This window comes from Nanorana parkeri, unplaced genomic scaffold (genome assembly GCF_000935625.1).
Source record: "Nanorana parkeri isolate BGI_ZX_2015 unplaced genomic scaffold, ASM93562v1 scaffold325, whole genome shotgun sequence".
Lineage (NCBI taxonomy): Eukaryota > Metazoa > Chordata > Amphibia > Anura > Dicroglossidae > Nanorana > Nanorana parkeri.
The window spans coordinates 1,142,569-1,158,405 of record NW_017306593.1 but is presented as its reverse complement, the minus strand read 5'-3'; the positions used below and the strand labels follow the sequence as shown (position 1 = coordinate 1,158,405).

The following is a 15,837-nucleotide window of genomic DNA, read 5'->3' as shown; positions in this document are numbered from 1 at the left end:
TGTAAAAGATCAGACATTTGAACAGATTTCCGATCGCAATTGGGATCAAATAAAACAACAAACATGTAGTTGGGGCACCAGGAGCAATACGATCTGACAAGGGATTAAAAAGTCTGATCAAATCAAACTCAGTATGTGTGTGCCCAGCATGACAAGTCTGTTAGCAAAGAACAAGAGACATATGCATAAATATATTCGCACAATATAATAGCAAGTTACCATATATTGTACGAATATCCAGAGACGCCATGAGGGGAATTTATCAAAATTGGAGTAGACAAAATCTGCTGCAGCTGGGCATGGCAACCAATCAGCCTCTCTCTTTAATTTTGAAATCTTAACTGAGCAAACTGAAAGGAGAAGCTGATGTGTCCACAGAAGCATTGTAAACAAGATACATTAAACAACAAAATTATTTATTGTAGTGACTGCAATAATAATCTCCAGCATCAATACCATCTCTATGCTGATGACACTCAAATCTATCTTTCTACTCCACAACTCTCCCTCTCAGTGTCCTTGCGTGTCACTAATCTACTAACTGACATATCCGTCTGGATGTCACAACACTTCTTAAAACTCAACCTTTAAAAAACTGAGCTCATGATATTTCCTCCCGCCCGTGCATCTTCCCCCAACTTTTCCCTTCAGGCTGTTAACACAACTATCCACCCCTCCTCCCATGCCAAGGTCCTAGGTGTCATCCTTGACTCGGACCTCACCTTTCTTCCCCACATCCAATCGCTATCCAAATCCTGCTGCCTTCACCTTCGTAACATCTCCAAAATACGCCCCTTCCTCACCAGAGAAACCGCAAAATTACTCATCCATTCACTTATTATATCCCGTCTTGACTATTGTAACTCCCTCCTCATTGGCCTTCCACTACACAGGATATCCCCCCTTCAGTCTATCATGAATGCAGTTGCTAGACTCATCCACCTAACCAACCGCTCAGTGTCTACAACCCCCCTCTGTCAATCCCTCCACTGGCTTCCACTCGCCCAGAGAATAAAATTCAAAATATTAACAACCGCTTACAAAGCCATCCACAACTCTGGCCCCAGCTATATCTCAGACCTTGTCTCAAAATATCACCCTAACCGCTCCTCTCCGCTCTTCTAAAGACCTCCTGCTTTCCAGCTCCCTTGTCCACTCCTCTCATACTCGCCTCCAAGACTTCACTAGAGTCTCTCCCATCCTTTGGAACCCTCTACCCCAACCTGTCCGTCTATCTCCCACACTGACTGCCTTTAGGCGATCCCTTAAGACTAATCTCTTCAGGGAAGCTTATCCCACCGCAACCTAACCCCTGAAATATCAATTTCTTAAAGAATTCATCCCCACACAGCCACCTCCTCATGCCCCTATCACTTGCCCCTCCCTTTTAGATTGTAAGCCCTCACGGGCAGGGCCCTCCTTACCATCTTGTCTTGAATTGTATTGTGATTGTAATGTCTTCCTTATATTGTGAAGCGCTGCGCAAACTGTTGGTGCTATATAAATCCTGTATAATGATAATAATAATTGGTGACTGTGACCGTAATAATGACCTCCAGAATTGGTGTCAGTGACTGCAACAAAAACCCCCAGCATTGGTTCCAGTGACTGCAATAATAACCCTATAACCCCCAGCATTGGTGTCAGTGATTGTAATAATAACCCCCAGCATTGGTGTCAATGATTGTAATAATAACCTGCAGCATTGTTGTCAGTGCTGTTAATCCCCTTGCCTCCTGCGTTGGTGCTCAATAGTAGTACTATTTAACCCTCCCAATTGGTGATCATTGGCAGTGTTTTTATCTCCCCCAACTGGTGGACAGGTCAGTGGTAGTGAAATTTAACCCCCAGCATTGGTGCTCAGTGCCGTGGCAGCAAAAATGTAACACCCCCCAATGGAGGATAGCATAGGGCAGTGAAATGTAACCCTCCAGCATTGAAAGTGAACTGTGGGCTAAGTGTTTCTTCCCATAGTTCTCTTAAGGGTCACGAGAGGACATATACTAACCTTCTCCCAAAGCTCAGTATATCGCGAGCTACAGCTCGCGGTATACTGAGACCGCCGCAGCCGGGACGGATCCCAATATTACTGTCGAGATCCACCCAGCTGCGTGAGTGACAGCTGGCTCTGCCTATCTAGAGGCAGAGCCAGCTGTACCCGCCCCCTCTCCCGTCCGTTCCTCCAGTCAGCGATGGAGAGGGGAGGAGGGAATCCCTGCAGGGAGAGGTGACTGACAGTCATGGCTCTCTGCAGGGAGATGATCGAGAGGTGAGCGAGTTACGCTATGTGTTCGCTCACTTCCCAATCTATTGAGGTGACATGTGACAGTTTAATTGTCACACGTCGGCTTAAACTATGAGGATGAGTTATTTTCACTCACCTCATAGTTCTCCTTTAAAGATCAGTGCAGTGACAGTAAATATTAACTCCAAGCATACAGCATATATAGGGGGATTTATAAAAACTGGAGCTGGCAGAATCTGGAGCAGTTGCCCATAGCAACCAATCAGCTTCTACCTTTCATTTTTAAAGCTTCACTAAACAAACTGAAGAGAGAAGCTGAATGGTTGCTATGGACAACTCAAGTCTGTATAAATCCCCTTATAGATGTTGTACGCAAGTATACAGCTGGGGGTCTCAAATTGGATCCTCCCGGATTAACAATCTGCGGTGTCATTATTTCTAAAGATTAGTAGCAAGTTACATTCTGTGCATTTACAAACACATCCAGCTATTTTGAAACAATCTACAGAGCTGGTTAGAACTAGCTCCTGTGGAATGCATATATTTTCCTATACGTGGGCTATAAAACAAATTCCTAAACGTCACGCAATGAAAGCAGTGTTTACTGTGCATGTGCAGTTTCCTCTTGCAGTTTGGGTCCTAGCAAAGATGGTGTCACGCATACAGGAGACAAAGAGGCAAACAGTGCCTTCAGCCTCTGTGAACACAGCAAGCAGCAGACCTCCAGTGCTCCTCCCACTGTGTGAGCAAAATGTGGAATTCCCCATAGTGTGTGACACACACACAGGAACTTCCTATCAGTCATCTGGGAGGGTGAGAGTGTCTCTGCGCACACACAGAATTTTTAAAGCTATTTTTAGTAAAAATGTGCTATTTCTAGTGATAAAGGCAGCCCTATTGTGGCCGCAAAAGCCAAATAGCCAGTCCTCCCAGTTCTAGCCTGTTCAAGGGAGAGCAGACTAAGGTTAGCCTTCTTTATAAGCAGCACACCCAGGTGCGATTTAAAGGGTGGTCGTGTGACCCTGATTGACGTTAAACTAGCCCATAGGCATAGTCACGTACTGGTAAGGTGATCCAGATACAAACACACGCATGGGGTGGAGATAAAAGGAAGAAGTGCAGAACATAGTATTCCACTTCAGAAAACAGAAGCAGCCACAGTCCATCTCTAACTATAATCTGAGAAGAAGAGGAAGTATGTGGAGGCAGGTGAGCTAAGCGACGCTGGACAGTAAGCAGTCTGGTCCTAAGAGCTAGCAATCCTGTACTGGAAAGATAAAAGTGACATTTCACAGGATCTTATTCCTATGTCCTCTCATTACAAAGTCTCTCGCATAATAGACAAGCTATTCTACCTAAAATGCTGATGGCAGTGGGCGAATATGGGGCTGCGCAGGATGATGAGAGCGTGGACGAGTTTGCTGTTCCGCAGGGATCCGAAAAAGAACTTCGAAGTCAGCATGCGCACATGGAAAGATTGTTCGGAGTCACTGTGAACATAATAGGGGTACTTATGCAGGATCAGTTACCCCTACAATCTACAGGACACCAGCAGATATGGGTTCAACTTACAGGAGAGAGAAGGAGCATAGTCAAAGCCAAGGTAAGGCGGTGGTGGAGTGATCTAGTTGCCCAGATATTTCATTAATGTTTAAATCTGTGATATACATAATAGAAATAGGGCCCGATCCAATGAAAACTGTTTTTCCTGGGTTTGGATAGCATGGGAAGAGTTAAAACCACTATTGGGTTTTTGTTGCTGCCTGTATCTCCACTGGTGATATTTCCTCTCACTTCCTAGGTGGTCGCCAGGACAGGCAGTGAGCATAATATTTCAGAATGGGGATCTCAACAGCAATATAACTTCTTTTTTTTTTTTTTTAGCTTAAAGGAGAACTATGAGGTGAGTGCTTTTCACTCACCTCATAGTTCTAGCCGACCTGTGACAGTCTCATTGTCACAGGTCGGCTAGAACTATGAGGTGAGTGAAAAGCACTCACCTCATAGTTCTCCTTTAAGGCCTCATTCACACTAGAAACGGCCGTACAGCTCCGTGCTCCGTGCACGGCCGCATCGGGCAGCTCCCGGGAAGGACAGGTGCTGCGTGTGATTAGTACGCAGCCCTTGTCCTTCTCTATGGGAATACGCGGCCGTACGCCGCCCTACGCTCACCTCAAGTGCAGGTGTGGGTGTCCCAGCTCGGACACAGACAGGATCCAACCTGTCAGCGTACGAGTACGGACAACCGCACGGACGTGCAGGGCGGATGAGCATAGGGCGGCGTACGGCAGCGTATTCCCATAGAGAATGGGAATACGCGGCCGTCCTTCCCGGGAGCTGACTGATACGGCCGTGCACGGAGCTGTACGTGCCGGCCGTTTCTAGTGTGAATGAGGCCTTAAGCTCACCGCACACATTACAGTCTCATTGTAGAAACTCCAATAGATCTACCTACAACCATCTAGTGCTTGGTCCTACCTGGTTGGAAGCTGATAGGTTAGATAGGCTCTTATATTACATAGTTTTGGTAAGTAAAATAAATTGTTTGTACAAAACTTCTATGGTCAGATTGTAATGTGTATGGTCACCCTTAGATAGAGGGTTATAATCCTTTTTTTTTTTGCCATTCTGTGTCCCACTGGGGGGATTTCCCTTCACTTGCTGTATAATAGCCACAACAGGAAGGGAGGGGAAATCCCTCAAAAGTAAAGGAAATCTCTGGTGGGCAGCCGGGTCACCAGAACTTGGGTCCCCATTGAAAGATTTCCCATTTATTCCTGTTTTGATGACAACCAAAAAATGTGGGATTTTCTTTCACTTTCAGTAATAAAGGTGACCAGGAAAAATAGAGAGGGCGAATCTCTGTAACGAGGACACAGACAGCAATTAAAACCTGATAGGTGTTCTAATCCCATCTAACACTGAAAAAAGTTTTGGCTTCAGCTGCATTTTAAAGCTCAAATCCTGGCATAATCACCTGTACAGATTAAAGGATAGGTTCACCTTTTACAAAAATGAAAGGAATGCATAATTAATAATATATTTTAAAAATATGCATTTCTTTAATATTTGCATTCCAGCCTGGAAAGCTTTGCAATCATTCGATCACAGCGCAAAGCTCAGGCTTCTGCACATTTTCAAACTGGCAGAGCTCGTACAGAGTTTCAGTTAAGGGTGCCCATACACCTTACAATTATCTGCAGATTTTCTGTGGTCAGATGGAAAAAGTGAAACAGATTGGCCCAGGTGGAGATTACTCCATCCACACAGTTTAGTGTAGATGGAGGAATCTGTTGCACCTCTTCCATCTGACCACAGAAAATCTGCAGATAATTGTAAGGTGTATGGCCAGCTTAAGAGAGATGGGGAAGGACAGCTGGACTTCAAACTGCATTAAATCACCTCATACAGCGTCCAGCAGTCCTCACTCTAGGTGGAGCTGCCCATATTCCTGCATCTACCTAGAGTGAATAGGGTTCCTCCGGAGTATGACTTTGGTGCGGTTGTGCATGGCTTGGCCCACACAGCCACGTCATCCATTCACAGATCCTTTGACAGCATCTGTGAATAGAGAAACTATAAGTTCCATCAGTGACCGTGGCAGAGGGACTTGTAGTTCTCCATTCATTCTTTCTCCTGTCCATGTTAGTGAATGTCCATACTTCAGTACAGACATGTGTGGGAGGAACAGTCTACATAGGCCAGAGGATTGCACCTATGATCCACTAATTGTGGTTGCAATGCTTTATTGGCTCCAATGCAAAAATAATAATAATAATGAATGCAAATTTTTTTCTTTTATGAAGAAGTCTGCATTTATAATTTTTTTCTTAAAGGTGGAATTTCTCGTTTACTGAATTAGCAGAAAATTGCTGTGTGTCCAACTCCAAATATCTGTCATACTATGCAGTTTACCAGATTCCTTGACCCCATAGAATAAGAGAACTAGCAACATAAGAACATTAGGTCCACACAGAGAACCATCAACAATCCCATTTGCCAGGCCAGCTCGTCTCGGTGCCCAGAACCAGACCAATTAGTAGAGACACGTCCACAGGTATCAGCTCATATGCCATTCTAGCCAGCTGTTCATTATATTTTATATCATTTGTAGCACTTATTGTCTATATTTGGTACAGGCCAAACTAGTCCAACCTTTCAAACCATTGCAGGGCCACAATTCCCTTCACTTCTCCAGGGAGGAAGGAGGGAGCATTTTCTTCCTGTTGTTTGGATCCTTCATGGGAGGAGATGCACATGAGGAAATTTTTGCATGTTACTGAAACCTGGAGCATAAGGATGAGTTAAAACAGACCTTGCTTGCATTGGGGAGTCCCCATCCTCCAAATAAAATTGTTTAAAGTGATACAGTCACCACAAGGTCACTTTCATTAAAAAAAATAGGTGTAATGGCATGAAAACAACAAAGGCACCCCAACCTAACCTTATGTTAGGTTGGGGCGCTTTTTTTTTTGTCTTTTAGTCAGTCCAAAGGTACCCTCCACCTGTGTCTTCAGAGCTGCCCACCTACAATTGTATTACTGTACTCGTGCCAGTCCTGAGAGCGCTGAACAATTTCAGTTGTTGTAATGGCATGAAGCTGGTTTTCTTTGACTCACTAGACCCCCTACATGCATTAGTCTTTATAGTTTGATGTAAGTACCCTCTATAAATAATATCATAAATGGAAAATGCAACCAAACAGAATACTCATATATTTAGCAAATACAAAACTGAATCTGAAAACCTTGGTTTCTTTCATGTAATGTAATAAAAGCTTTTGGTAAGTATGGTTTTAAAAAATAATTTACAATTATTGTGTTCTGTTCCTTTAGGATTATATTAAAGGACTGTGCACTCCAGAGCTATCTGAGAAATTTAAATACCCACGTGAGATGCATTGCATCTTTGTTGGAGAAGGAGGCCTCTTCCTTGACTGCTTAATTAGAGCTACTTCAGCATGTGTCAAACCTCAAAGTCATGGACTAATTACAATCTCTGGCATGGCAGAGGGAGTAGTAATGGCCCAAAGTCGGATTCAAGCTTTTTTAGATGTTGGTAAAACCATGCCAGAAGACCAAGAGGCCTCTATTAAAAGGAACTTCAAGGCTCTAGTAGAAGAACATAATGACCTCCATGCACTGGATCTTCTTATTCTTCCTACTTCCACCAAGCAACAGTTGCTAACTCTTGTAGAGGAGGACAAAGAGAGTAAACCGAAACAACCCACAAACCACCAGAGGGAGTGTGATAAAGCAATGAGCAGGCTTCCTCTCCGTCCTGCAACTATGGAATGTTCAAATCAGAGACTTGACAAGTCTGTAATATCACAGCCAGTAGAAATAACCAAGACAAGGCATGTTAAAGGAGTTTTGCGTGAGAGGGCTTCTGAACCTCGTGAATTAGCTAGGAACAATATATGGGATCGAAAAAAACAGCCGGAACTGTTTAGTGTACAGAAAAGTCCAGTGACAGGATTAGATGAAAGTGAGTCATCTGGTTCTTATCAGAATGAAACAACTGAAATGAATAAAAGGATGGAACCGCTAGTAAAAGATGATGAAGAATTCCAGCAAATATCTGGACTTCTGGACACTATTATGAGGTGGGACGATGGAGAACCAGGCTCTCATCACAATTTTTCTTTAGCAACACAAAAAGAGTTTAACATGCTTTTAGACTTTTTCAAGACAATGGGTTATCAGGAATCTGTTGTGCTAAAAGTGTTGTCAGAAAACGGGATCCAGGAGCCATCTCAGATTCTGGACAAAGTTAAATTGGAGCAATCTAGTCATAACCATAGCAACAGTGACCAAGTACAAAGGCCTTCTACGCTAAAAGGAATGGCGGCACATGCTGTTTCTGGTAATGATGATGACGACTACCTTTTAGAAGTAATGAAATCAGCTGCCAAAAATTGTGGCTATTCACCCAGTGAAATTGTGGACATCGGGGATGGTTCTGTGGCTGGATTACTAAGGAAACTCAATGAGAAAAATAATTCTGAAGATTGTATTTTTCCAAGTGTTCCTCAGAGAAAGGGTCAACAAGAGAACTATTTACCAAGGCCTGAGATAAACACTGTTAACCCGACTATGGGAATGGTTGATCACCTGAAGCACAAGCCAATGGGTAATAATCACCCAGTTGAGGATATCTTTCACGGTGGCCTCGAACCAGAATATGCGGAATATGCCTCGAACCAGAATATGTTAGAGGAACCCAAAGATACAACTGTTAACGAAGAATGCAATGTACCTGTTGTGACTGGAGCACAGAGGTTCAATGAAGCAATGCAGACTCCTTTCCAGCTTAACCTAAAATGTGAAAAAGGAAACGACCAACTGAGACATATCGTTATAGATGGAAGTAATGTGGCTATGATGTAAGTAATGTTTTCAATTCCAGTTCCGTTCTGCTGATAGCAGGTATCCATTGCCAGTATTGGCTGAATTGTTGAACCTATAATCGTAGATTTTTTTTTTTTCTTGCTTTTTGCATTATCCAAAAAAAAAGTCTGAAATTGTAGTTTGAATGGAATGATGAGAATCAAGTTATCTTAGGTCAGTAAAGTTATATAAAGTATTCAGTCTTGCATATAATATAAACAATGCACTAAGGCAGGGCTCAAAATTTCCACTCACCCCGTCGCAATTGGCGAGTGTAAATTGCGTGGGGAAATTCATCAGGGGGGAGCTACTGCCGCTTCTGCAAAGGTGATCGATCATTTAGTTCTTCCTTCTCTGGCCGGAGTGAAGGGAAGACAGCCAAACTGATTCAACTCCTCCTCAGCCGCTGCAGCTACAGAGTGGCCGAGGAGAAGAATCAGTTCTGCTGTCTTCCCTTCACACCGGCCACCCGCAGCTTCCTCCGCCCACCTCAGCTGTCATAGGATGGGAGGAAGACTGCAGCTGCTATTGGCCCGCTGGAAGTTTTTGCAGCGCGAGGCCTAAAGGGAGGCTGCAGCTGTGAACATGGAGGATACATCTCTGTACCGCCCACCACCAGCAGAGGAAAAGGGTACCTAAATCACATCAGCTACGTGCAAGTCCCTGTTGTTTCTGCCTTACACCGCTAACCTCTGCACTATGCATTACATTACTGACTTCTGTACTGTGCGTCATACTGTTGACCTCTGTAATGTGCGCTACATTACTGACCTCTGTACTGAGCGTCACATTACTGACTTCTGTACTGTGCATCACATTACTGACCTCTGTACTGTGCGTCACACTGCTCTGTACTGCTGACCTCTGTACTGTGAATCATACTGCTGACTTCTGTACTGTGTGTCACATTGCTGACCTCTGTACTCTGCGTCACAACGCTGTGCTCTGTATTCTGTGTTGTTACTGATCTCTGTACTCTGCTTCACACCGCTGGCCTCTGCACTCTGTGTTGTTACTGATCTCTGTAGTTTCCGTCACACCGATGACCTGGCGGAGTTAAGGCCGGGGCAGGGTGGTGAGTAACTCTTAAGGCCTGGCTAGTAGCTCAGGACTTGGAATTTGGAGTCCCCCACTAAGGTATATCTGACACATACTGGGTGATGAAAAAATTGCACTGGCATGCATAGTTGCATTGTCTGTGGTTAATTGGTCCCTTTATTAGAAGTGAATGGTGATGATCCTGGGCAAGCCAATGAGCAGCAGATGTTAATACTGTACAAGGTATGAAGTTACAGCTCATATGAGGTGCGTGTATGCCCAAAGCATGAGCCAAAACAATGTAGTGCAAAAATTAAAGTACAGTTGCAACAAAAAAATATGTTTCTTTAACAAGTGCCCAGTTCATACACACTAAAGTATTGACATATTCTTAACAAGCAGTAAAAGCACTTTAAAACAAGCACTACATTCACCTCTGTATGTGTAAGCTTTGAGGTGACAAGTTATTTTCAAAGTTCACAACACAGGTTATAAAATCTTAGCTCTTTCATTATGAGCTCTCAATGATATTAATGCTTTGCTATAAAGCGATGCAGTGCGATGCAGTGTCACCTTGCCGACAGACATGCATTGCACCTCAGTAACACACTGTGTGGTACACTGAAAAAAATGTTGGTGCAAGAATCCCACTATGTTAAGTGGTGCCCGTTCATATCAGAGCATTGTCACATGTTTTGGCCCCATAGACTTCAATGGGAGCACCGGACAAATGCGCATAACGCATATTTGTCACACCTAACAGCCATCTCCTTCTAGTTACTAGCTTTCCATTGGTTAAAAAAAATCTTGTCTGAAAATGCTTGAAAAAAGTGTGAAAGAAATGTGTAACAGCACCAAGAGAAGCCAGGGATGGCTATTTTTTAAAGCTCTTTACTAGAGTCCCCAGGCCTTTTTCTCCTTAAATTCCCTTGAGTCCCAGAGCATTTTTTATTTTTTTTGTCCCGTTATGGTGATTTATCCATTTCCAACATTATCTTTTGTAGTCTACCCTTGGTCTTTATTGGGAATAATTAGTTTTAAAAAATTACAAAAAAATGCTTTTTTCCCCCCAATGAGATGTTTATGTAATTTGCGCACCTCTATATATTTACCCCAAAATATAATTTTAAAAATCTGCTGATTACAATATCATATTAGTGTGACTTTTTTGTAACACAGCAGAATTCTAAAGCACAAAGAGAATTTATGAATTTTACTTAGTTTGACTGGGCACACATTTGGATGACGCTAGGTTATACACATGTATTGTATATTTATTTATTCTACACTTTTTTTTTATTTTACTTTTTTTTTTTTCTTCATTCAGCTCTTTAGCAGTAGGTCACTCCTAATAGTGATCTATTGCTGGCTGGTAGGGATGCTCAGATATCAAGTACATGTACAGATACTTTTCCAGCTCCAAGACTAGAGAAAAACTTAAAAGTTAGGAGGCAGCTGTGATTTTTTTTTAAGGAGCATATACACACTATATTGCCAATAGTATTGGGACGCCTGCCTTTACACACACACATGAACTTTAATGGCATCCCAGTCTTAGTCCGTAGGGTTCAACATTGAGTTGGTCCACCGTTTGCAGCTATAACAGCTTCAACTCTTCTGGGAAGGCGTCCACAAGGTTTAGGAGTGTGTCTATGGGAATGTTGGACCATTTGTGAGGTGTTGGATGAGAAGGCCGGGTTTGCAGTCTCCACTCTAATTCATCCCAAAGGTGTTCTATCGGGTTGAGGTCAGGACTCTGTGCAGGCCAGTCAAGTTCCTCCACCCCAAACTCGCTCATCCATGTCTTTATGGACCTTGCTTTGTGCACTGGTGCACAGTCATGTTGGAACAGGAAGGGGACATCCCCAAACTGTTCCCACAAAGTTGGGAGCATGAAATTGTCCAAAATGTCTTGGTATGCTGATGCCTTAAGAGTTCCCTTCACTGGAACTAAGGGACCAAGCCCAACCCCTGAAAACCAAGCCCACACCATAATCCCCCCTCCACCAAACTTTACACATGGCACAATGCAGTCAGACAAGTAACGTTCTCCTGGCAACCGCCAGACACGTCCAACGGATTGCCAGACAGGGAAGCGTGATTCGTCACTCCAGAGAACACGTCTCCACTTCTCTAGTCCAGTGGCGGCGTGCTTTACACCACTGCATCCAACACTTTGCATTGCACTTGGTGATATAAGGCTTGGATGCAGCTGCTCGGCAATGGAAATCCATTCCATGAAGCTCTCTACGGACTGTTGTTGTGCCAATCTGAAGGCCACACGAAGTTTGGAGGTCTGTAGCTATTGACTCTGCAGACAGTTGGCGACTTCTGTGCACTGTGCTCTTCAGCATGCGCTGACTCCGCTCTTTAATTTTACCTGGTCTACCACTATGCGGCTGAGTTGCTGTTGTTCCCAGTTGCTTCCACTTTGTTATAATACCGCTAACAGTTGACTGTGGAATATTTAGTAGCAAGAAAATTTTACGGAATCATCTCAGTCTCCTGACCTCAATATCATTGAGCCACTCTGGGGAGATCTCAAACGTGCAGTACATGCAAGACAGCCCAAGATTTACAGGACCTGGAGGCTTTTTGCCAGGAAGAATGGGCAGCTTTACCATCTGAGAAGATAAAGAGCCTCATCCACACATACCACAAAAGACTTCAAGCTGTCATTGATGTTAAAGGGGGCAACACACCGTATTAAGAACTGGGGTATGTAAACTTTTGATCAGGGTCATTTGGGTAGTTTCTGTTGTCATTATGATTGGAAAAGAGTAAACACAGTTGATTGATAATAAATGGCTTCAGCCGAACACTGCCCATGAGTGACAGAAAGGGTTTCGTGTTATTATTCATATTCTCTGAAAAATGGCCAGGAAATCATGAATTATGCCAGGGTATGGAAACTTATGAGCACAAGTGTGTGTGTGTGTATATATATATATTGCACAGACAGCCGTCGGCTCCAGGGCTAGTGCAGGCAGGGGCCTACAGAAACCGCTGAGATAAGTGAACTTCTTATAGCAATTTGAATGCTCGAGAATATGAAACTGTTTAGTTGCACTGGGAGTTAGAATCATGGTGGTATAAGAGCTTGTATAATTGCCTCCCACTTTAATTACTCTCTGAAGGCCAGCCAATAACTTTGTAACAGCTTAGTCTATTTAAATCCAAATGTGCCGTACTCCACAGATCTTCACCAAAGATTAAAATCTTTATTTGAAAAGCAGGTGCATACTGTTTGCTCTTCTCCACATAAATCTTAAACTCTAAAGCGTCCATTTGATTGGTTTATTATTATGGGGGTTATTCACTAAGCTGCTGAAGGCAGCCGAGTGAATAATCAAGCCGAAGTGAAGGGAGCCGAACGCTGGCTTCGGCTCCCTTCGGTTCAGCCGAATGTTCATGTTCGACTCTGCCGATCCAAAATCTGGATCAGCTGAGCCAAACCTCCGGGGCCGCTCACTCGTCCCCCGTCCCCCCTCCTTTCCTTCCCTGCCAGGCCTGTGCTTGGATTAAGGGTCTGGTTGGTAATTTTAGGGGGGCCCCACATTTTCTATCCTCATTTTTTGGGAGGGGAGTCCCCCCTTAAAATTCCTAACAGATCTAAAGGGTCTGGTATGGATCGGGAGGGGGACCACACGCCGGTTTATTTTGTTTACATTAGCAGGGGGGGGGCGGAATTCTCCCCGCTTTGGCTGTGACTTCGGCTCAGCCGAGCCGAAGCATATGCATTTGCCTAGGCTGTGTTTTTGGCTATTGTGAATAGCCCGTACAGCAGCAACCAGGCAACATCGTGTCAGAGTGCACTGCATATAGGTTTCACATTAAAATGGTCCACTTTTCATTGGTGGTTATCATGCAGTGCACCTTTGCATTTAACAGCTCACATGTAAATAAGACCAGTGGCAGTTTTTGGTCACATAATTCAGTTGTTTACATTTAGGGCTTCATATATAAAAATTCCCTAGATGGCAATGATGAGTATAGAAAATATATATATCAGCACCATCTAGTGCCATCGTTTTGTAAATAAAGCTCTTAGTGATTGATGGGTTATTACACAAACAGTTTTGAATTGAGGAGGTGATATTCGAGCAGCCTTTCTAAACAGAGGAACCCTTGATATAACTTTCCTGTCTCTGTGGTTAGACAAGGGAAGATCATGATGTTCATGCGCCCCTTGTCCAATCACAAAACACCTTATATTCTTTTAAATAGAATACAAGACAACAGCTGCTCTTGAACATTTAACAAATTCTGCTGTTTTGCTGATACTTGCGCCATGGCTCCGAGCGCCAACAATCATCCCACGTTCAATGGCTGTTAAATCGCGTTGTTTACCCATATCGTCAGACAAAAATCACTTCTACTGTCGTGGTAAACAACCTGCTTCCCTATTTATAGTGGTCTGGCCCTCCAGGAACTTCAGCACAAAATTATAGGTAATTATAGCTAATTTGCCTACAAACGTCAGGTGGTCATAATAATCTGGCCACTCAGTGTATATATATGTATTTTATATATTTTTATATATATATATATATATTTACACAATTTTTTGGGGATGCACCAAAATTTCGGCCGCAAAATGCCGAAAGTACCATCTTTCGGCTGAAATTGCGGTGCGTCTATAGTTTCTCTCCTCCCCGCTGGGCACTGCTCTGTGTTCCCTCTGACACAGAGCAGCACCCATCGGGGATGAGAGAAACCTTAAGTTGGCGGGGCGGGGAGGAAAGTGCTGTTATCAGTCTGTGTCACAGAAATCTGAGCTCTTCTCCTGTCCTGCACAGCCCCGCTCGGCTTCCTGTGACAGGCATAGACTAAGGATGGAGAGCAGGAGCAGACAGCTGTCACAGGAGGCTGAGCCGGTAGTGTGGAGGAGGAGTCAGGTGTCAGCTATATCACAGGAGGTTGAGCTCTCTTCCCCACACCACATGCTCAGCCTCCTGTGACAATCGAAGGAGTCAGGATGCAGAGCGGGTACAAGCACTCAATGATCAGCTGTTCGTTAAGTGTTTGTAATTAAGGACATATTATGTTTACGGGGTCCCCAATTATGAATGAACAGGAAGGGAACTACATCACTTCCTGTTCATTCTTGATTGTATACATAGTAACTCATACTATAGCCACAAGTTATAAATGAATAGGAACACTCAGTATAGAGGCTTTCTGTTCATTCATAACGGGCTGCACAAAAAGAGATTGAGCGCTCTGTGTCCTTAATCGCTTATTCTTTTTCAAAAGGAAAATATCAGGGGTCTGCTTAGACCTCTGATATTTCCCCAGAGCCCCAGAAAGTAAAGTATAAATACATGTAAAAAAAACTTTTTTTAAACGTTAGAAAAAAAAGTATTTTTGGTTTCAACCTTACAAATTTTTTAGTTTCGTTCTGAAAATTCCATTTCCGTGCATCTCTCTCTCTCTCGATATCTCGATCTCTCTCTCTCGATGGAAATGGAATTTTCAGAACGAAACTAAAAAATTTGTAAGGTTGAAACCAAAAATACTTTTTTTTCTAACGTTTAAAAAAAGTTTTTTTTACATGTATTTATACTTTACTTTCTGGGGCTCTGGGGAAATATCAGAGGTCTAAGCAGACCCCTGATATTTTCCTTTTGAAAAAGAATAAGCGATTAAGGACACAGAGCGCTCAATCTCTTTTTGTGCAGCCCGTTATGAATGAACAGAAAGCCTCTATACTGAGTGTTCCTATTCATTTATAACTTGTGGCTATAGTATGAGTTACTATGTATATATATATATATACATAGCTCTCTGCATCTGCTGTACTTAGTTACTTTGTTGCGCAATAGCCCTTGATGGGACTTAGCCTCATGTTTCGTCTATGTAACAATTTGTACAGGATGATGTTTTTAGTTCGATGCTCAACCCCAAACTAGACATGTGCCACTAGTTTCAGAAAATTTTGTGAATCTGACAAATTTTTGGAAATTTGGATGCATACAAATTTCCGAATGAGAGAAAAAACGAATGCAAAGGAATACGAAATATTTTTTATTTTTACAGTTCGTGGGAAAAAAAAAGCGTGAGGTTCCCCCCGAATTGATACCAGACCGTTTAGGTCTGGTAGGAATGTTAGGGGTGACCCCTCCCCCATGTTAAATTTTTTTTTTAAAGTGCGTGGGGTTCTCC

At 43.2% G+C, this 15,837-nt stretch overlaps 1 protein-coding gene across 1 annotated transcript in view; it reads left to right on the top strand.

Annotated features, from left to right (window-relative positions):
• The first annotated feature begins 3,365 nt into the window (after positions 1-3,365).
• Positions 3,366-15,837, top strand: part of LOC108788453 (protein KHNYN-like) — a 32,601-nt gene continuing 20,129 nt past the window's right edge. Inside the window, exons 1-3 of the mRNA XM_018558209.1 lie at positions 3,366-3,848; positions 7,081-8,410; positions 8,462-8,630. Of these exons, the coding sequence (XP_018413711.1) occupies positions 3,606-3,848; positions 7,081-8,410; positions 8,462-8,630 (1,742 nt within the window). The 5' untranslated portion in view covers positions 3,366-3,605. The remainder of the gene's footprint in view (positions 3,849-7,080; positions 8,411-8,461; positions 8,631-15,837) is intronic.